Here is a 22,801-nt window from a genome sequence, read left to right as displayed (position 1 = left end):
TTACATTATGATATTTTCCCTTAGAAGTTAAATCAAAAAATTTACAGATAAAAATTATCTAAAATTCAAACTGTGGTGCAATTTCTAAATCCCCCAAACCAATTAAAACCAACCAAAAGTGGACAATTTTTTTACCTTTAAGCGGATTCATAGTTTCCATTTTTTTTTTTAATTGGATGCTATACAATCTGTGTATATACATGTGCCAATAAGATATATGTATCCCGAACACATCATCTAAGCAGACCATGCTATATAGTTTATTTTGAATGAAATGCAAGCATTTATAGATTCCTGTATTGAGTAGATTGTATAAAATCCTCCATCAATCGTCCATAACCTGCAGGCTTCTTTTTTTTTCTTCTTCTTCTATCACCCTGGTTACGCCAATATAACTACTGATTGGAAGCTGTATGGTTTAGAATATTCATTTTTCAGGAAAGATGAATTTCATGGATTTTGTTGAAATCAAGAATCTGGTGAAAAGTTTATTCAAGCTTACGTACAGCTTCTTGTAACACATGACAGGGATTGAAGTCCAAGACTCTTGCCTCAGAGCGACCATTCTCATAATAAGCAGTCCAAAAGAAATGAACAAATCTGAGAGAGATTCACAAGAAGTCGAAAATATCACTTTTTACCAAAAATATTCACCAAAATTAGGGAATTTAAGATATCATCACGAAATGAACAAATCTCAGAAAGGTCCACATGTAGCATCCATATATGTAATAAATATCAAATCAATTGGATTTGCGGTTTTTAATAAGAAGTCAAAAATATCACTATTTACCAAAAATGACAAAAATATTCACCCAAATTAGAGAATTGAAGATATCATCATGAAATGAACAAATCTAAGAGAGGTCTACCTCAGGTACATATCCACAAAGTAACAAAGCATTCAGGCATTCACGGACGACGACGGACAATCACTCATATGATAAGCTCCGCTCAACATAGTCGACAGTGGAGCTAAAAATGAAATATTATTATTACTAAACATGTTACCATGACTACCCAATATCACCATGGAACTACGAGATTTCAAAACTGGTAGTCCAGCAGACTTGCAAGAAATTTGTTTAATTTTAGGTCCGTATGGTTGTGGATTAGTATCGCATGGGCCACGTCATGTTTGGTGTGGGACTCATAGCGACGTACGGAACATGTTCAGTAAGGGACTCATAGCGACGTACGGAACATGTTCAGTAAGGGACTCATAGCGACGTACGCAACATGTTCAGTAAGGGACTCATATCGACGTACGCAACATGTTCAGTAAGGGACTCATATCGACGTACGGAACATGTTCAGTAAGGGACTCATATCGACGTACGCAACATGTTCGGTATGGGACACATAGCGACGTACGTATGCAACATGTGTAAAATACAGTGTTTGTTTACATGAAATTTCAAACAATGTCAGCGCCACGACCATTGCCCTTCAATTTTGATACAAATTGACAATAATTCTCATTGGCAACAGATCCTGACAAAACTTTTTAAATATATATGGGTAAAAAAAAAGATGTGAGTTTAATTTGTGAATCTCGACTGCTGGTCACAAGCGTTAATTAAAAAAACAGATGTTTTTTACTACATTCATATAAATCATTTTTTTTTTCTCACCAGGAGACAGTTTCAAGCAGTGGTTGTCTCCCCTGACAATTTTTTTATGTACAAATTGCCAGTATTGACATACATATAGAGCATGGTATAGTAAGTGATTGTTGTTGACATGTGATTTACATAATTAATAGAAACCTGATATTCATTACGTTGAACAATAACAAATGTTTTTCATCAAGAAACGAAACAAAACAGGATTAGATTTAAATTCAACCGAAACCAATTATTTCAATTTTAGCATTATACTGCAAATGATCAACTCTCGGAAATATAGTTTAATTATTCTTCAATTAAATACAAGCTTCACCAGTAGAGGGCAGTATATTCCCATGAGCTGAGAGCACTTAATTTAAAACAAAAACAAAAACAAAACAGGTCAATGACATGTCAAGAGAAAAACAAAAAGGCAACATCATCAATCAACGATGTACATTTCGATTTGAAGTAATGTTTTTCTAGACTGGAGGTTAAACAACCCTTACTATTCTGTAAACAGAAAATGACAAACAACTTTGATAAAAGTGAAATAATGACATTAGATTGAATTTGGTTTCATTTCTGTTTTACATTTCTGTTGTTGATATCTTTTATAGTTCATTGACATTAACCAGAGGGGAAAAACAAGTATAGAGCCTTTTTCCTGTCACAATATTTGAACTAACTATGATTGATGTCCTGTGATAAACTTTGCAATTTAAGGTTCATTTACATCCATTAGTCTTGTTCATGCTACAACAAGTAGGGCTAAGATTTAAGCTAATCTCATATATTTGCATATCGGTTATATACCCAATTGCGTTCACACACAAGAGGGAACAACAGTTAGCATGAGCTAAAGAAAGACGAAACTTATAAAGAATATACAAATCTCCAGTCCATTTAACTATGATTACTCAGTACAGTAAGCAAAAAAGTATACATGTTAGTTCTATGGTTATTAAACAATATCAAAGCAAATTCAGAAATTATAAATTGCAGAATGAAGTCTACCGTAATCATCAGTACATTTTTTTTCTCAAGAACTTGGATGTGAATGTGCTTGTGTTGATTATCATGTCCGAAACGGCATACCGAAATGAATAAATATTATTATATTCATAACTATTCATTTTGGTATGAATATAATAGTAAATCTTCCAAAGAACATTAAATACAATGATGTTTTTGGTGTTTAACCCAAGCTAAGTGTTCATGCACATTTCGTTAGTCCTTGCTAAGAGTTTAGATGGATCTGGGATCAGATATTTCAGCCTGTACTATTAAGTGTTTTTGACCTTTTAGCTCATGCTAATGAGCTGTGCATGAACGCAACTATAGACAACAGGACTACGTTATGTGGATAACCAGCTGTTCAATGTTTGCTCATACATGGGAGTAGATTGCACAGTAATTACGTAACAGGTTACATGTAATTTAGACATTGGTGTTTGATCTCAATTATTTGCTACGTTAAACGACATCATTCTATTAAAGCCGAACTAGTGTAAAATCTGTATTAGAAGCCAGGGCTTCTATTAAAATTGTACAATGCAACAGAGTAGATGCGGCTTCTATTAGAGCATCTACACATATAGAAATGATGAATTTTTTATTCTCAATTATACAAAAAGAATGGGTGCGACTTCTATTAGAGGTGCGGCTTCTAATACAGATTTTACGGTACTGCTCCTCCCACTGAAAAACCGAGCCGAGCAAGAGCCAAGATATACAAGTATCTGATCTCTGAGGCAAATTGTCCGAGGCTGAAACATCCTACAATCATATTGCTATCTTATTTGTGATAATTAATTAGCTCCAAGTTTTGCCTTTCGATAAAAAAATGAAAAAATGTTATTGGCCTATTTTCGCAGAGAACCACAAGGATGGTGTTGTTGTTTTGTTATGTAGTATGTGGAGAGAGTCTACTAGTGTATGTTATATCGTAGTCTCTTAATGATGTGAGGGAGTATAGTTATATGAAGCTTGTCTGTGCATACATGTACATATACGGTACAATTGTAACGATTCCAATTTTGAAATTGTCATCTAACATAGACAGTTTATACATTCAACCCGATTCGAAATTCCAATGTTTCCCCTTCTTCATCATTATCGGCTCTTGAAATGCAATAGTACAGCAACGATATGATATATTACGTCATCAATCGAGCTGTGTGGACCGGCCTATTTGTTATGCAAATAATGTAAATTGAGGTCTCACGCAACATTGTTTATAGCGATATTACGTCTGTAATGAATGAACAGTCACTGGGATAGCAGGAAAACATTGAAATCCAATACTGTGAAATACTTTATTTTCGCTTTCAAGAGATTAATTTTCGCTATTTTTGCTGAAGGAATGATTCAGTGAAAATAAAATCCAGCGATTATAGCTTTTTTCCTATATTTCACATTCAACTTGTCAGAAATCAGTAAAAATAAATTCCATACAAAATACCCAAAACACACACTAAAAACGCAAAGGGTCATGGGTAGACGCTTGAGCAGGTGACGGCTGCCCCGCTTTAAGCCAACCGCTAAAAGCAAATTCGTCGCTTTTCCCTTGCATACGAACACCGAATTACACGAAGAACATAGAAGACCTCTCAGTTTGTACTTGTTGGGAGTGCGCAACAGTCGAAATCGCCATCTTTGTTTATATGAGACCCATACAGATGTATTCATTTTATCCAAAATTTACAAAGAAAATTATTGCATAAATGTTTGCAAAAAAAATCTGGTATTCAAGAGTTTCGTTTTTAAAAAGCTTAGGGAGTCCATTTATTACAAAACAAGTACATTTTCCATAATATATTATTTAAGACTCCCTTAATGCTCTGGTTTATCTGCTAATTACTGCACACTTTTTCGCAAAATAGACCAAAAATACTACTAAATTTCTCTGAGAACAACTTCATTATATCCACACATGTAGCAAAATGAAGAAGTGAAAACAGACACACCTTATCATTCTAATTCACCCCTAGATGCAAGAACACCCAATCCCGGCAAGTTCAGACTGTGAGGCTTACGAAGAATACTATAAGATGGCATAAAGTAGTATACCTTTTAACACCTTTATTGCAGCGGTACATGCATATATCTACTCCTATGGGAGGCAGATTACATCAGTTGATAAGAAACTACTCTTAACACACAACACATGCATCATTGTAAACCTTTTGCATGAACTTTTCTTTTCACACTTTTCGGTTATAGTTGCGCGTGTCATATTGATGAGCTTGTCGGCAGTAATTTATTGTCTGCTGACCAGCATTATATATCATTAATATTGGTTATCCGTATCGGCTTTCAAACAGGCAATGTGTTAGTTAAATTAGCTATCTGTTCATTCATGTGTAATGAGTGAATGTTTTTATTTCTACAAATTTTGATAAGAATTAATGTCTGTTCTTTTAAAAGTGTGGATTATTTTACAAAAAACACGTGCTCCAAAAAAAAACAATTGTTTCTGATACCAAGCAGCTCAAGTGGTAAGTGTAAGGGTGAAGGGGTCAGGTGATCTGAAAGTTATTTTTTTCAATTTAATTGAAAAAATACAAAACAAATCTATTTTCCCCCCAGAATGTAATTTATAGAATTATTTTGTTTTAGAAGTGTTCTATCAGTATTTGTGCATTCACAATAATCTATGGTTGTATAAGCCATCAAATTGCTATGATTTCATAGTTGTTATACATGCAGATGCTGATGAAAATTTTGGAAAAAATTTGGAAAACAAATTCTGAGAGTTTTAATTTCTGAAGGGCAACCAAAGTTAAAAAACTGGCAATAAAATACATTTTTTTTTTTAGTAAATTTTAATTACGGTAAAATACTTGCTCAGAATTTTCACTATTTTTTGCTGGTTCAATGAAACTAAAATCCAGTGAATATTTTACATTCAACTCGTAAATAAATTCCATACAATCTGTAAATATATATTTACTAGAAAATCAGTAAATATATGATTTTTACAAGATGTACAAATCAGTGACTGATAATTTAATATTTTCATCTAAAACAAGTAAACACTCAGGGGAAAGTCGTTGAGTTCGTTAGTGTGTACCTTTACATACAGTGGCGTGAACATTGCTACAATCAAAGACATGCTGAGCTAGTACCATCTCCAAGGACTATTTATATGAATTGTTAAATTTTTTGATTTGCATATCAAAATCCTTTATTGGAGCAGAACATGTTCTATATTCACCAAAAACAAGTCACTATGTTTATAGACTCACAAAACTCGAAACAAAAGAAACCGTCTTCAAATGAACTGCATTCCTGTAAATAGAGTCTCATTGGCCTTGCGTTTCTGAGCGAAAAAACGTTGAGGCCAAAAACGACCAATTTTCCCCCAATCTTCTATGAGTTTTTGACAAAATCATTAATTCAGTCCAGCAGGTATGTATATTATTTATTAGATGTGAATCACTTCGGCAATGAAAAATCAGTGATACTAGCCAAAGGGATGAGGGACGTACTGCATTTCAAAAACATATTTTATATATAGCGTATATAATCATGTGCACGTAGAATAACCCACAGTAACTCGTTTACTGTATCCCATCGTGAAAGACATGTGATATCAAGCTCTGATGTCAGTAAAAATATTACCTTGTATAGAGAGAACCGCTCCCTCACACAGAAAAAGTAGAACAAGTGAACTATGATCAAGCATGAACTCAAATTCTCATATATAATCTTCATTTTATCTATTTTCAGACTAGAGCAGTCGTCATCGTGTTGGGAATTACAAATTTAAATAAATGGTGTGTATCACCACCATCCTGTTGCTGGCAAGCAACGATAAGATATCATGTGATCAACAATAGGCAAATAGACACATCGACTCATTTGCATATCAGAAAACAATCTAAGTGTAACTGTATCCAAGGAGCTTTAATGCTTTTAAGTAGAATGAGTAATGACTGCCATAATGTGCAGCCAAGCAATGTAGGATATGTAGGACTGGATTAGTAGTATCCCATCATGCAGTGCTAGATTGAAAGTATCCCATAATGCAACACTGTTTATTGCAAGTTACTATTTTGCAACACAAGAGTAATAGTATCCCATCATGCAATACTAGATTGAAATTATCCCATAATGCAACACTGTTTATTGCAAGTTACTCTTTTGCAACACGAGATTAATAGTATCCCATCATGCAACACCAGATTGATAGTATCCCATCATTAATTAGTTCCAGCTAAAATAAAGTATTTTACAGTATTAATTTCTCAGGAGTAGGATTTTGTTTTTCCAAGTGGTATTTAATTGGCAAGTTTTTTCTTTGTTATTCCACACTTGTGACATCAGGTATACAGATAATGTTGCATGAAAAGTAGATTTGGTACTTGCATACAAGAATGAATTGATTAAAGTATGAAAATCAGAATTGCATGCACAAACCCCAAGCAAGATATCAGTATCAATCAGACAACTCAGTCTCTAATTAAACCTGTCAGACAGTTCCTTAAACTTGACAATCTCCCCTAGAAGTGCTAAGTAATGGTGCATAATATAAATATATGCTCAAAGATTTCAAAGTCAAAGAATGAACAATCTACTGCATTCCATTATTGACAACTGATGGAATTGCCCTATGGAGAAATTTTCATTAAAAGGATTGCAACTTCCTGTCCTTGGCACAGGCACAAGGTAAGTTATAGAAATCCATTGATTACTGAAATGTGTAATTTTATAAAATCCCAGCATGCATTTTTGTAGATTTATAATATCCCATCATGCAATATTGTAGATTTATAATATCCCATCATGCAATATTGTAGATTTATAATATCCCATCATGGAACACCATCCCCTCCCACCCAAACAACCCCCTAACACACATGCACAATAAAATTGAATGACACCGAATACTTTTTCCTTTCCAAGCTGAATGTGTTATAATGATCACAGCATTCTCTTGGGTGTACGTCTGGTGAATTGTGAACTCGACACATATTGCCCGTCTCGTATTGTAAATGCTAATGAAATGACAAAGGGGAGACACGTTTGCATGAATAAACAAATGTTCATTTCCATCACTGATTCTGCCCAGTGGCATCTTTCCTGTATACATGATGACTGCCGTTCAGGCACCTTATGAATGGATTTTGTTAACTTTATAGTGTCATGACAGCCTAATTTTCGCACGTCGGGGTAAATCACAAAGTTTAGGATCAGTTAATATTTCACTGAATTGGAGTTGCTACGGCTTTTGACAAATTTGTTCTCATAAAGTATCCTTAATGTATCAAAGCATGAAAATAACTAGCAGGGATTTTTTTAAACATGTCATGGCCATGTGTCCCCTTACCCTGGGGAGCAGATCCTCTGGCAACCATCAAATTCTGATTGACCAGGGATCACATGTGGCCACAGTCTTCAACTGTAGTAGTTTACCCAAGGAAACCATAGAATGCTCCATTTTAACTTATGGTAGAATTATCAAAAACTCCACACTTTGGTAGGGAGAACCCTGTCTCCCCCACTTGATGGCACCGCTGAATTGCAGTGCTCCCTCTTGCAGTTTTTTTCTAGAAAAAACCCCTGACTAGTAATTAAAAGTTAAAGCACCGTGCATAGTTGATGCAAAGTACGAATTTCCTGTAAAACAAGCGATGTATTTTGCATAGATTCTATCGAACACAAGATGACACTACAACTCACACTTATAAACATTTTACAGCATGTCGCTTGCATTATAGATTTGAAAAAAAAAAAATGTTTTCAGAAATTCTACAACTATTTGATACACAGCTGGCTATACATTTGAAACACTGCATCACCATAGTAACAACAGTTGTAACCACTGATGTGATGTAGCGTTGGCGTTGTTATGACACAGCATGTATGGAATACGACAAACGACACGCCACAGGTAAAACGTCAAGACAATAAAAAAAGACATACATTGCTTTGAGCACGATTGTAGAACAATTATGTAAATTTCATGAAAAAAATTCTGCATTCTGTTGTCGAAGGATAGTGTCGCCAAGTAGCGATGGGTTTGAATTTGTATAAACAATGTATTTTACGTGCAATGTATACATCACATGTCACCCATATCTTAAGTGGAGGATTGTCTCATTATTATGAGAAAAGAATTGTATGACTGCCATATCAGTATATAGCTTAATGTTGATGCAATGTGACAGCTCAGCAAGGATGCATGTCTATTGATTTAGAAACTAATCTTGCCAGTATCATTTCCAGCCCAATCAGCAGTTGTCGAGATACACATGGAAAAGACAGGGACACAGACCGGACATCTATTTATTTCAATACTGAATTTCAATTAAAGATGTTTTCAAAGACAAGTTAAGCGGTACTTCATCAGTTTTTTAAGATGATTTGGTTTTACAATATATTAGAAATGGTTCAACCTTTTCACCACCACACTTTCTTGCCCAAATTTTCTGCATTTTTTTTCTTATATTCTTTCTGGAAATAAAGCTCTCAAAATTTGAGACAATTTTTTTTTTTCACAAATTTGGCTATTTTTGTTATAATCTTCAGAATGAAAGTGCAGACTTATACTGTAAAATACATTACTTTCGCTTGGAATTAATTTCCCGCTATTTTCGCTGAAGGATTGATTAAGTGAAAATAAAATCCAGCGAATATACGTTTTTTCCTCTATATCTGTTGCTGGGAATTCATGAAAAATGATAACAAAAATTAAAATGACGATGATGATAAATAAGATAATCAAAAATTCAAATTGACTATAATTTCAAACATTTCTTCAATATACTCCGCCATATCATATTTGTTTTGTCATTTTTAATGATGACAGTTGATGAGATCAAAAGTTCAAGCTGTCGACTTTGATAACGACTTGTGGTAAGTCAATTGTTCTGACTGCATGTCTAATCATGTTTGTATCACATCATACTCTGAAAGAACATGTTCAAGTTTTACACTGTAATTAAAACCTAAATTTCAAACTTTTTTTTATATTAAATATATGATAGCAAAATAGCTGTGCCAATAGATTTGTGACTTTTGTGATTTTTTTTCAGTCGATGCAAAACAAAATAATCTACATTGAATCTACTGGCAATATCCGAGAATTTTTTATAATAACAAAATATGTCCATTTGGTTGAAAATCTGCAAAGAAAGTTATATAATAATACATAAAAATGAGAAAAATTTGGTACCAAGATTTAAGCTGGAAAAATAAGTGCATTCAAAATGTTTATATTTAATTTAAAAATCTGTGGAAACCACAAGGTATAAAGCACTATGTGTAAAATAAATAGCCTTGTTAGGCTTATTCAAATTTCACATTGTCGTCTATGGAGAGTTTTAAAAAGAATTATAATGGTAAACTTGCATTAAAATATTGCATTCTTACATCTTTGTTTATCCACATTGTAGAAGCTTTCACCCGCATAATAGCGACAATTATTAATCAATAATTTAATTATTTTTTAGTAAAATGAACAAACATAGTCAGTTTTAGAATTTGCAAATATAGTCTGTCTGAAATATTAATTAATAAAAGACTGTAATAGATAAATCTAGCACTTCTGAAGGAGTTTTACAATTAATTTGTTGTCCACAAAAGCTGTTTATATATTGCAGAATAATTTTGATTCACTTGAAATATTTTTTTCAAAATGTACGCTAAATCTATTAATGAACAAAGGTAAAAGCAACGATAACAAAATAATTTTCAACAAATGCCTTGCGTGTGCAAATTAAAATAAAATCTACATTTCAGCTAAAATAAAGTTAACTACAGAATTAAGAAACGAATAGTTTCCTCTCAAGTATTTTCCAGGCAGTGCTCAGCTCCTCTATATCTATAAATGTCAACATAAAACGCTCACTATTATGGACAAGGGCAGAAGAGCCTCTTTAGACAGGATAATTTACCAGCGCAAATACACAGATAAAGCATTGAAGAGTACACCATCTTAATCTTCTCACCATCACTTCCCTCTTTTCATCACAAATTCACAAAATAGTCCAGTTTATAGTCTGCACTTTCCTTCAGAAGATTGGGACAAAAATAGCCAAACTTTTTTGGGAAAAAACTGAAAATTTACTCAAATTTTGTCTGTTGGCTCCAAAATTAGTGCAGAAAAAGTGCAGAAAAAAACTGACGAAGTACTACTCAACTTTTCAACATCTTTTTATCTGCTGGCTCCAAAATTAGGGTTTATTTCTAGAAATACTGAAGAATATAAACAAGCAGCCTATCGGCTGAGATAGCTCCGCTGTTAGCAATGCACATTTCAATTAAAGAACTGAAGACATCATTAGAAAATGAACAATATGTATAGTATCAAAGCAATCGGACTTACAGTTTTTAACAAGAAGTCGAAAATATCACTTTCTACCAAAAATGACAAAAATATTCACCAAAATTAGAGAATTGAAGATATCATCACGAAATGAACAAATCTGAGAAAGGTCTACATGTAGTATCTATATATGTAATATCAAAGCAATTGAACTTTTGGTTTTTAACAAGAAGTCGAAAATATCACTTTTTACCAAAAATTACAAAAATATTCACCAAAATTAGAGAATTGAAGATATCATCACAAAATGAACAAATCTGAGAGAGGTCCACATGTACCGGTAGTACCTATATATGTAATATCAAAGCAATCGGACTTACAGTTTTTAACAAGAAGTCGAAAATATCACTTTTTACCAAAAATGACAAAAATATTCACCAAAATTAAAGAATCGAAGATATCATCACGAAATGAACAAATCTGAGAAAGGTCTACATGTAGTATCTATAAATGTAATATCAAAGCAATTGAACTATTGGTTTTTAACAAGAAGTCGAAAATATCACTTTTTACCAAAAATTACAAAAATATTCACCAAAATTAGAGAATTAAAGACATCATCACAAAATGAACAAATCTGAGAGAGGTCCACATGTAGTACCTATATATGTAATATCAAAGCAATCGGACTTGCGGTTTTCAACAAGAAGTCGAAAATATCACTTTTTACCAAAAATGACAAAAATATTCACCAAAATTAGAGAATTAAAGATATCATTACAAAATGAACAAATCTGAAAGAGGTCCACATGTAGTACCTATATATGTAATATCAAAGCAATTGGACTTGCGGTTTTTAACAAGAAGTTGAAAATATCACTTTTTACCAAAAATGACAAAAATATTCACCAAAATTAGAGAATTGAAGACATCATCACAAAATGAACAAATCTGAGAGAGGTCCACATGTAGTACCTATATATGTAGTATCAAAGCAATTGGACTTGCGGTTTTTAACAAGAAGTCAAAAATATCACTTTTTACCAAAAATGACAAAAATATTCACCAAAATTAGAGAATTAAAGATATCATTACAAAATGAACAAATCTGAGAGAGGTCCACATGTAGTACCTATATATGTAATATCAAAGCAATTGCACTTGCGGTTTTTAACAAGAAGTCGAAAATATCACTTTTTACCAAAAATGACAAAAATATTCACCAAAATTAGAGAATTGAAGATATCAACATGAAATGAACAAACCTAAGAGAGGTCTACCCAAGGTACATATACACGAAGTATCAAAGCATTCAGGCTTGTAGTTTTCAAGAAGAAGTCGAAAAAGTAAAACATTGACACGGACGACGGACGACGGACGACGACGGACAATCACTCATATGATAAGCTCCGCTCGACTAAGTCGACAGCGGAGCTAAAAAAAAGTGCAGAATAATTTGGACGAGAAAGTCTGGTTGTGAAAAGGTTAATCATACTAATACCTTATGTCTAAACACTTACCAAAAAAAAAAAAAAGAAGTTTTCACTCTTACACTGCCAAATTAGTATGCTAGACAGTATTCACAAATTCCAAAACTGATTGTGTTTTTTTTCTGTATGCCATAAATAACACAGGGAGAAAAAAAGATAAATTGCTACAAATAAATTACATGTCTATGACGTTAATGCGCTGGACTGAATGCTTTGAAGTGCTTGTACTTCACACATACCACTTCATATTCAAGGAAAGCGTTTCTTTGCAAATACACCACTATTTTTGGCTCTGTATTCTTTAAAAAAGTCACGTTCAGCTACAGTAGAAATGTGAGCACCCCTGTTAGTTATCAATCTTGCCATCGCACCCCCCCCTCCCCTGAACATGACAATTGAGGGAGCTTTAGCATCCAACAAACAATCAAACAAAAATTACAATCGCCCCATGTTACTGTAAAAGCGCTTTTAAAAAAACAAGATTTACGTCAAAAGCACAATATGTTTTATTGTTTATATTAGCATATGGCAAACAAGCTATATCTGCTATATAGATAATACCTGGATAATAAAATAGATAATACCTAACCTTATTTTTTTTATTTATCAGTACTTCCTAGCACATTATCTTGAGTTTTAGACAAGCTACCTGTCAGTCGAGACAGCCCTGCTATCAGATCTATTGATTTACAATTTTCAGAATTTAGCATTTTCAGACATCAGGCTGGTAGTTATCGAAAAGCAAAATATTCAGTAAAACAGAATTGATATCGTCATGAAAAAAAAAAAACGAATCTAATAAAGATCCAATTTAGGGGCCTTACATATCAAGTTGAAATTGCCTTTTTCACAAAAAAAATTACACAAATATTTACTGAAAAATTATGATTTTGTCACAAATCAGAATGTGGTCACCCAACAATATTACCAACACATTATTAAATTTGGAAGCAATTGTAATAGTAACTTTGAAGAAGTGTCATTTATGTATTAGCGAACAGTGAAGTGAAAAACTGTAAAACTTTTCACCACAAATCAAATTTAATCCCCCTTCCAATAAGAGTCCCATGTATAACCTACATACCGGTGATCAGAATAAAATAATAATAACAGATTTATCTCTATCATCGTCAGTAACCCTAATTGTTTTTCGCAAATATTGCAATGAGCAACTTATTTAAAAAATTTACAAATTCTAAGAACTTTCAGAAAACTGTATTGATCAGCCTTAAATATTGTATGTTTCCAGATTCATCTAGGGAGACCATCAACCCCTTTGAACTGACTGATATACAGTTACATGTATGTACCGATTGGATTTGACAGGTATTTCTCATTTTCAGTTTGTTATACAATGTCTTCCTTGTCAGGAAGCTTAACAAATCTCATAATTGACTGTAAGACAAATTTCCCTGTCAGTTAAAGTCAGAAAGTTTTGTACCAAAGGTGTTTTTCACTGAAGATAGCAGTCGTAGTGAGACACACAGACGTTTGTATCAGTGAACATTTTACTGGGACCATCAAACTATCCCAAAAATTGAAGGCAACAAAATTATATGCATGTTTAATGCAAAGTGTTAAACAGTGTTTGTGACGCGGATCTCATGCTTTCTCGCGTTAACTGCTTCCTCGCGAGAATAGATGGTTACACGTCAACGAGACAGAAAACGCTGTGCAACTACCGATTTGGTTGGCGATGTTAGTAGTAACAAAGTACCAGTCGAAGATGCAAGACCAAGTTGCAGTCAAACTTCATGATTTCCAAGATCTGCACGCCATCAGCGCAAGCAACATCCCTAGATTCCGTTAATCCCAAAAATTAAACTATGCATGTACTGCAGCTTTTTGAGTACACACTTTTCTTTTTTAGCATTACTTGACTGTGTAATTAGGAGAGAGAAATTACATGGCAAACTTTTATAAAACTTTTCTATGCATGGAATTATCAAATTATTTTAAAATGTTATCATGCGGTTTTCATTGAGTTCTCCTCCACAGGATATCAATAAATTTGACTGCTCGAAGACATATTCCAGCCAGAGCTATAAATATTACTTATTAGCCTTGTCTGCTTGATTCATCTATTTTAATATTTAATGTTTGATTAATCTGATGCTGGAAACATGATCTTATGCAAGTGAAAATCTGTGAACATTTCTAGAAGCGGCAATCGGGGATTATCAGTATCATTTTATACACGTGCTGGCATACAGTTTATTACGACTATGAAAAGCCACTGTATATCAAAAGTTACCAATTTTATACCATTAAATCTCCATGATTAGGTCGTAAGGAAATTTTCCTGTTATTGGAAGTCTTGTATTTCTGATGACGTTATCGGATATCAGAACTGTTACAGCAATATGAAGTCTCGGTAGCAAGATATCCAATGCGCAAACATGTATAATTTACTGATTATGTTAAAGTGAAACAAATATGTTGCCTTTAGAGGTGTTGATTTCAATGGAGAACAGAACAATCTATGAATTATGAAATTGTTTATAAAACGTGGTTATATGCATGATAAACATGATTACCCAGTAGTCTTTGCGTGCTTGTACAGTATGTGGTGAATTTCAGACTGTACAGTATGTGGTGAATTTCAGACTGGACAACAATAATTACATGTGCATGCATGGTGTGATGATAATAACTCGTATCAGAGGTATATTACTTGGGGTTTGTAACTACAGTGACATGATACCAAGATCTCGTCACAATCTCGCTCTCGCATAAGCGTTCCAACTCAGAAAAAATGCGAATGCGCATGCCTGAGGTAACTAGGATACTGGGATGTCCAAGTGGATCAAAATAGCTGCCCACGATATGACGGATTACGAGAACTATATTTTCTGTATATTTTCGATGTATTACATTTTTCACTATGATAGTGACAAGAAAAGTTTATTTTTTTCATTACAAACCTTGAACATTGATATGCGTCATGTCAGAAGGTCGTAGCCTCAGTCTCGCTATCTACGAGAAGAGACTTGAATGGGATCTTGACATGATGTCACCATACAGCACTATGCGAGTTGCAAACCCCAAGTAATGTACCTCTGCTCGTATTAATGATTGAAAGTTTATTTCAAAATATATATTTCTGCCAATTTTGAGAATTATCACAAAGTCTTGTTCTCGGACATGCTTATACATCAGACCTACATGTAATTAGCATGAATTACCATATTAATCATAAGTGCAGTTTCGTAAAATTACAATTTTTCGTTTTAACATTTAGTGTGCTCATTTGATAAAGGCTCATCACCTGATATCCCCTGTTCATAAAGCTGGTTGATACACATGATATCATTGGCCTATTATTCACTCACCTTTGGTTCATGGATAACATTAGCCAATGATGTCACTCTATCAACAAGCTCTAGATATCAGGTTACAAACTTTAAAGCATCTTTTTCCTGACAGAAATTTAACACACAGCTGTCAATTTTTCCCGACACTGATTATGATTAAAAAGGTTTTTCTTTCCATTTTTTGTTTATTATTATAAAAACATAAGTGAACATAGTGAAACTTTTTGAGTTTTCCCCTTCAATCACTTAAAAGTGAATTTTGCACTTATATGAAAGAATGTTGGCAATTCTTGTGACTAGTGATTTGAAAAATTCAAAATGAAAAAATGTTGAGTTCCTAAACTTATTTTCAATTCCAAAAGGCTGCCAGAATAAAGACTGAATGTTACGGGAAAATCCCAAAGTCATATTGTTTCCATGGAAACAAGTTTGGGTATACTCTTTTGTTTTAATTAATGGAATTTTTCTCCAACAACGCAAAATTTCCCCAACAACACAAAATCAGGAAACAAGTTTATAATATATCATTTGCATCAACAAGTTAAGTGTAGGCAAGCAAATAAACATTGCAAGACCCGAGTAAACGTTTACTTGTTTAATAGCTAGGCACAAAATTAAATAATATATATATATATATATCATTCATATGCTAGCATTGAACATATTATTATCAATATAAATGTCACATATGTATCACATGACCATCATCCACAGCAGTGACATTTAGTGTGAAATGTCCTCGCTGATATTATGAGGTAAACATCAAGATACCCTCGTTATATGTCATCATTTGATGTGTGTTGTCATCATTTGATGTGTGATGTCATCATTTGATGTGTGATGTCATCATTTGATGTGTGTTTTACCGATACACCAAGAAAAAGAATTGTCTGGTGATATCATTTTTGGATATTAAGTGAATTTCACACTGGTACTCGCATAGTGCAATTGCGAACTCGTTAATAATGCTTTATAATGAATGGTTTGTTTATTTTGGACATTTTCTGTCTTTTATCAAAAACTATCAGCGATCAACTTTCTGTCATTTATCGAAAACTATTAGCGACCACAATTGCAAATGCGCGTCCACTAATGTGTGAATTAACATATATGCTTCATAACCAGTTGAATATTTTCTCTCATTCAGACATGTTTTCATTTCATAGCGGTTGGTAACAGACTGGGTGTGACTATTACTGCCGATGACTGCATCTCCCTTACACTGCTCAGCGTCAGACCCATCCCAACTGTCTTAGCTTGAAAATAGAGGCTACAATAATCAATCCATTACGAAATGTTCCCACAAGATTCCTACTAGTACTATCAACACAACAAACCCATTCCCTTAATTTTATAAATATTTATAATTTCACAATTGAAACTGAAACAAGAAGTTTCTATTGGCCATATGAATTACATTTAATCATTTTCAAATCATTTGGAGTTCAACTGACATTGAAATTTTTAATTTTCAAACAATGAAGGAAATGGATGTTTTCTGTAGTATTTCTTATAAAATAAATTATCCTTAGCTGTATGTCTTACCTTTTGGTATTGTAATGACTCCCAATTCATATCCTTGAAGACGTTGTAATGCCACTTTCTGTAATGTAATTCTCTCCATGTCAGATACATATGGTAATAATGTATTTGTAAGTTGAACAGTACGCCCACTCATACTAACCCACCGACAATTACCCTGAAAAAAAACATGATATAGAGGATAAATATAATGCAAAATGCTTTTGTATATAACAAAATTTAAAGTGAGAGAGTCGTCACCTATGCATATGGAAAACAGCAATAGTGTGTTGTTTATTATAAATGAGCGTCTACCAATGAATTTTTAGTGTGCATCGCTGAGAATTCAAATCTTGTGCATTCGCGGATGATGACCCCTCCACTTTTAACTAATCATTTTATTTCAGCTAACATTGTGATCTAGACTTTTTGCAGAATTTGCTTAAAAATCATCAAATCTACTCATATTTTATGTAAATATACATATGTGACTTATGTTGTTGTTGTTACACGTATATAGAATCTTTGGTTCCTTTTGTTGATTCCCATGTGCGAGTCACACAATGGAAGTTTATTGGGTTTATTTGTCGATCTGTGTGTGTGTACGTCTGTTCCACGGATATCTTAAAAACCAATTGTCAAATTCCAATGAAGTTTGGTACAGATGCTCTGGAACAATGCATATGAGTTTTTTGTTTCAATTTGTGCATATTAATTAAACTAATTTGCATAATAAGTACCCAGCTTTCAGCTTTTATTCTATATCTCAAGAACCACAGATTTTAATGAATTTTGGTACAATAGTAATCCACATACTTAATAAAGATTAGCTTTACGTTCAAATTTTTAAAAATTATATATCTGATTTACATCTCTTCTGGGGTATTCAACAGATATTTCAAGAAGCACTCTGGGGTAAGCCACATAAGTGATTCATTTAAGGTTGAAATTTGTGCATACTAAATACCTAATTTGCAACATTAGCAAATCAGATGTTCCACAGATATCTTCAATACCACTCATTAAATTCAAATGAAACTTGTTATAATAATTTAGGTGCATGCATAATTGTTTTCATGTCAAAAATTTTTTTTTAAAGATTCAGTCTGTATATACAAAGAATTTAATTTTGGGTTATATGCACTTCTATAAGAGATGTGCTTCTAATATAGCAAATAGAGTACATAAAAAAACTGTAAAAAAAAAACTGTAAAATCTGTATTAGAAGCCATGGTTTCTATTAAAATGGTACAATGCAACCAAGTGAATGCGGCTTCTATTAGAGCATCCACACGTATGAGAAATGATGAATGGGTGCGACTTCTATTTGGGATGCGGTTTCTAATACAGATTTTACAGTACTTGAAATTACTATATATAGTCTGGTAACCTGGTTTAATTGGGTTCGGTTCAGTGGCCAGAATATATGTCACATACATATCCCAGTGTACATGTACAAGTACATTGAGGATATCATCTTTCAAACTACTGTAAAATGGTTAACTATTCACTGGGTTTTAATTTGGCTTATTTCGTTGACTGGAAAATGCGCTAAATTAAAACCCAGTGAATATGTAAAATTTAGCATAAAACATATTATCTAAATGATAAAACCGTGAATTTAAAACCCACTGAATATGCCTGAAATGATAAATCAGTGAAATTTAAACCCAGTGAAAATTAGTCATTTTACAGTATTCAGTCTACTTATCTGATTCACATTGTTTTCTTTCTAACTATCTGATGTCAAAGCAAATTGGCCAAAAATATTTTAAGCCCCAGGTCGATCTACTATAGATTACAGTATGTCAATGTCAAGGTCACTTAAACTTGAGCAGTGCAGGTGATATACTAATCTTTATCATAAAAACATCGTAAACTGATGGAATGCAAATTTCACTACAAATTTTTGTTTGAAAGAGGATATTAAAAACAATGATGTTATTGATTTGTGACCTCGCACGTCTTGCTCGAATAATATAATAATCATAATACAGCGTAAATATGAGTATCTTTGGATAGGATTTCCTTTGCTAGAGGCTAGCATGTTATTAACTTATCTGTACGTGAATAGAGGACTCGAAATCAAAGAACTCAAAACATTCTACATATCAATATAGATGACGTTCCTACTATAAAAACATGATGCTAATTTACGACACGTTGTGTTAACCAATAAATTGTGATTGTAGTATTTGTTGATATTATAACTGATAAAAAGTCTGTGTTTTTCAAAGGCAGTCAGGCTTTCAGTTATTTTTCTGAAACATATGCTGATAATGCAATACACATTTACAGTTAATGTCTTGGCTAATTGTGAAAGGAATTAAACGTGAATTAATAAAAGACTGTATTTGTTCTATTGGAAGCATATTCCAATGGCGTGAGCCCCCTCCCTCCCTCCCAACTCACCGTGAACCATTTACGTCAACCCATTTCAAGGTTTCATTCAAATGAAATTGAGTTTTCAACTTAAAAGTTTGCCTTGATACCTATTATAAATACAGACGTTTATAATATTAACTGATTTCACTTTAAACTTGCCATTAAAAATTGCTGAACATCACTTGCTTTGATATTTGGGGGGTTTGTGAGAAATATTCGGATAGATCTCCATGGTTACACAATACACAAATACACTGTAAATCGTTCAAATTAAATCACAAGACATTTTGTCATAATTCATAATTTAATAATTTAAGGACATAATGCAAAAACATTTTAAAGTCACTGTATAAGAACCCCAGAGAAATCTCCACTGCTACAATATTTTATCATTTCCAGACTTATGAAGTCGACAAAAATGTATTTCTGTGAACCAGTTTTATTGTTATCTTCTAGAAAAACATAGAAAAATGATGATATAAAAAAACAAAGCAACTGTCTTCTAGTTTCTCTCCTAAGACACAATGAAAGGGGAGTTGATAGAAATTTTGTGAAAATGTTTTGTTTGTAATTTTCTTTAAAAGATTTTGTTATCCAAAATTATTTCTCTACAGGTTTTGTTCCCCAAAATCTAGCTCCCTCTGACTTTTTGAGCAAATAAACGAATAGCTTTAGGAAATATACAATAAGATTACGTTGATCTATTTAGAAGACAAATCCCCTTCCCATCACAAGACTTTTGGCTCAGAGTACCAATGATAATGTTAAATAAATAAATAAAATATTTTGAACTTAAGATTAGACAATAAAATAAGAAACCTGTCAAATGATATAGGTCTGAGCAAAGGCAGTGACGTTGATAAATTATGATAAATACAACTGTACAGGCAAAGGAAATAAATTTGATTGTACAACTGTGGCAGAGCAAATCAAAGAAAGCTTAGAAAGAACTCCTGTGTGCTGCGAGTATTGGAGACACATTAAAATTAATTCAAAAAGCTGAAAATTGGCTAATTATGCAAATTATTGATTAATATGCACAAATTTTTACCCAAAATTAATCAGGTCTGTGCATTGTTCTAGAGCATCTATGTGCCAAGTTTCATTGAAAAGTAATGAAGTGATAGTACTTGAAATACCAAAAGCTGAAAATTGATTAATTATGCCAATTAGGTAATTAATATTATACATATCTGTCTGTGCATCATCCTATGTATCTATGTAAGTTTCATTGAAATGTGATGATTAGTACCTGAGATATTATTGGAAAAGCCGAAAATTGACTAATCATTATGCAAATTAGGTTAATTATATGCATGGATTTTTACCCAAAACTAATCATATCTGCGCATTAGTCCAGAGCATCTATGTGCCAAGTTTCATCAAAATCCAATGAATGGCTCTTTAGATATCAGTGGAACACCTAAAAATTAGCTAATTATCATGCAAATTAGATAATTAGTATGCATGGTTTCAACCAAAACCGGAACAAATCATTACCCCAGAGCATTTATGCACCAAATTTCATTAAAACCCAACATACAATTCTTGAGATATCCGTATACACACATACATACAGACAGGCTAACTGCAAAGACATGGGAGTAAAAAATTTAGTGATTATTATGCTAATTAGGTCATTAATATGCACAAATGTTAACTTAAACTCATCAGGTTTGTTGATTATCTTGAGGAACATGCATATATTTCATGTATGTAAATAGGTCTCTGTGTGGTAGTTCAGCGCGGTAACTGAGCGTCTCAGTTTTCACGAAGATACGAGTTGAGCGTACGCTCACTTTCAAAAGTAAGCATGGAGCCAAACAATGGAAAGCTTGAGTGCGCTCACTTTTAAAAGTAAGCGTGGGGACAAACCATGGAATGCTGGTGATGTAATAAAAGCTACACCCAGTTTAACATGAAGTTGATACAAGTTCGTTTCAGAGGTCTAACTTAAATTAAAGAATCCAATCCGGATTCACATGAGCAGGACGTAAATGCCGGGATCGGCTACAATTATATTTAATGATAAAGATGCAACTCTGGCGTTTGTTTTGACTTGAGTGTTGAGTGTCGGTGTCTGTAAACAACGCTCAGTGAAAACGAGTTGTTGCGCAGACTTGCATGAGCCAAACAATGGAATGCTTGAGTGCGCTCACTTTTAAAAGTAGGCGTGGGGACAAATGAAGGCTACACTCAGTTTAACATGAAGTTGATACAAGTTCACATATTCACTTGAGAGGACGTTTGTTAAAACAAAGCAATCATGTTTAATTAAATATTCACGCAGTTTGACCCCTATGACCTTGTAAGAAGGATGCATCAAAAAGTAGTCTTTCTCTATTCATCGTCTCAGCTTTCTGAAGATACAAGTTGAGAGTACGCTCACTTTCAAAATTAGGCATAAAGTCATACAATGGAATGCTTGAGATAGTTTACTTGTAAATTGAAGTTTTGCGCCACAATTAACACCTCGACCGAGGTGTGACCACCTTATTTTTTATTGTGTAATCGGTGGCGTTTTACGTTACAGATGGATGAATCACGGTTACTAAACCGTGGATGAATGGAGATGTCTGTTTCTGTCACTTGTGGACAACTAACCAGTAGTCCCAACAAGTATGGGTGGGATGAGAAGCATTATATGTATCAATAAATCTGTTTCCATGTCCGTTAGATGAATACGGCCAAGTAAATATTGAGTTTTCATTAAAAAAAGCAGCATACAAGTGACTGTGCGTAACTCCGCTGTTTTGCCGCACGTCAAAGTATCGGCTTATTTGTTGTTATCACAGTGGGTGACGGCTGTGATTTAAATTCAGACAAAAATCATCACGGTTATAGACAAAATGCCAGTGCCTGGTGATTGTTTTTTTTTTATGCGAGGTTGTTTTTAATTCCAGCTGAAGTCACAAACCCAGGATTACGTTTGGTGATTGACACTGTGACGCGATGTCCAACATTGAAAGCCAAAGACTACCCCCACCATCCCCACCCCAGACCCTGTTGAAGGAAATGAACGGTTTCATAGTACTTTTTCAACAAATAGATTGATAATTGCCAGCACTATTTTGCTGCAGTTTTAGGAAGTATTAATAAATATTGTTTCGTCACATTGCTACATTTATTTTGTTATTGCACGTCATATTTAATTAAGGTAAGTATATTTGACTGATGAAGATGGAAATACATGTTATCATACACTATTTT

The 22,801-nt window shown here is 33.4% G+C and overlaps 1 protein-coding gene across 1 annotated transcript in view; it reads right to left on the bottom strand.

Annotated features, from left to right (window-relative positions):
- Positions 1-22,801, bottom strand: part of LOC100366924 (uncharacterized) — a 282,324-nt gene that overhangs the window by 174,669 nt on the left and 84,854 nt on the right. Inside the window, exon 2 of the mRNA XM_078011409.2 lies at positions 17,231-17,384. Coding sequence (XP_077867535.1) covers positions 17,231-17,384 — 154 coding nt within the window. The remainder of the gene's footprint in view (positions 1-17,230; positions 17,385-22,801) is intronic.

The sequence above is a fragment of the Saccoglossus kowalevskii genome, chromosome 4, assembly GCF_978046115.1.
Source record: "Saccoglossus kowalevskii chromosome 4, keSacKowa6.1, whole genome shotgun sequence".
Classification (NCBI taxonomy): domain Eukaryota; kingdom Metazoa; phylum Hemichordata; class Enteropneusta; family Harrimaniidae; genus Saccoglossus; species Saccoglossus kowalevskii.
The sequence above is the reverse complement of the archived record's forward strand: the minus strand, read 5'-3'. Positions and strand labels throughout refer to the sequence as shown.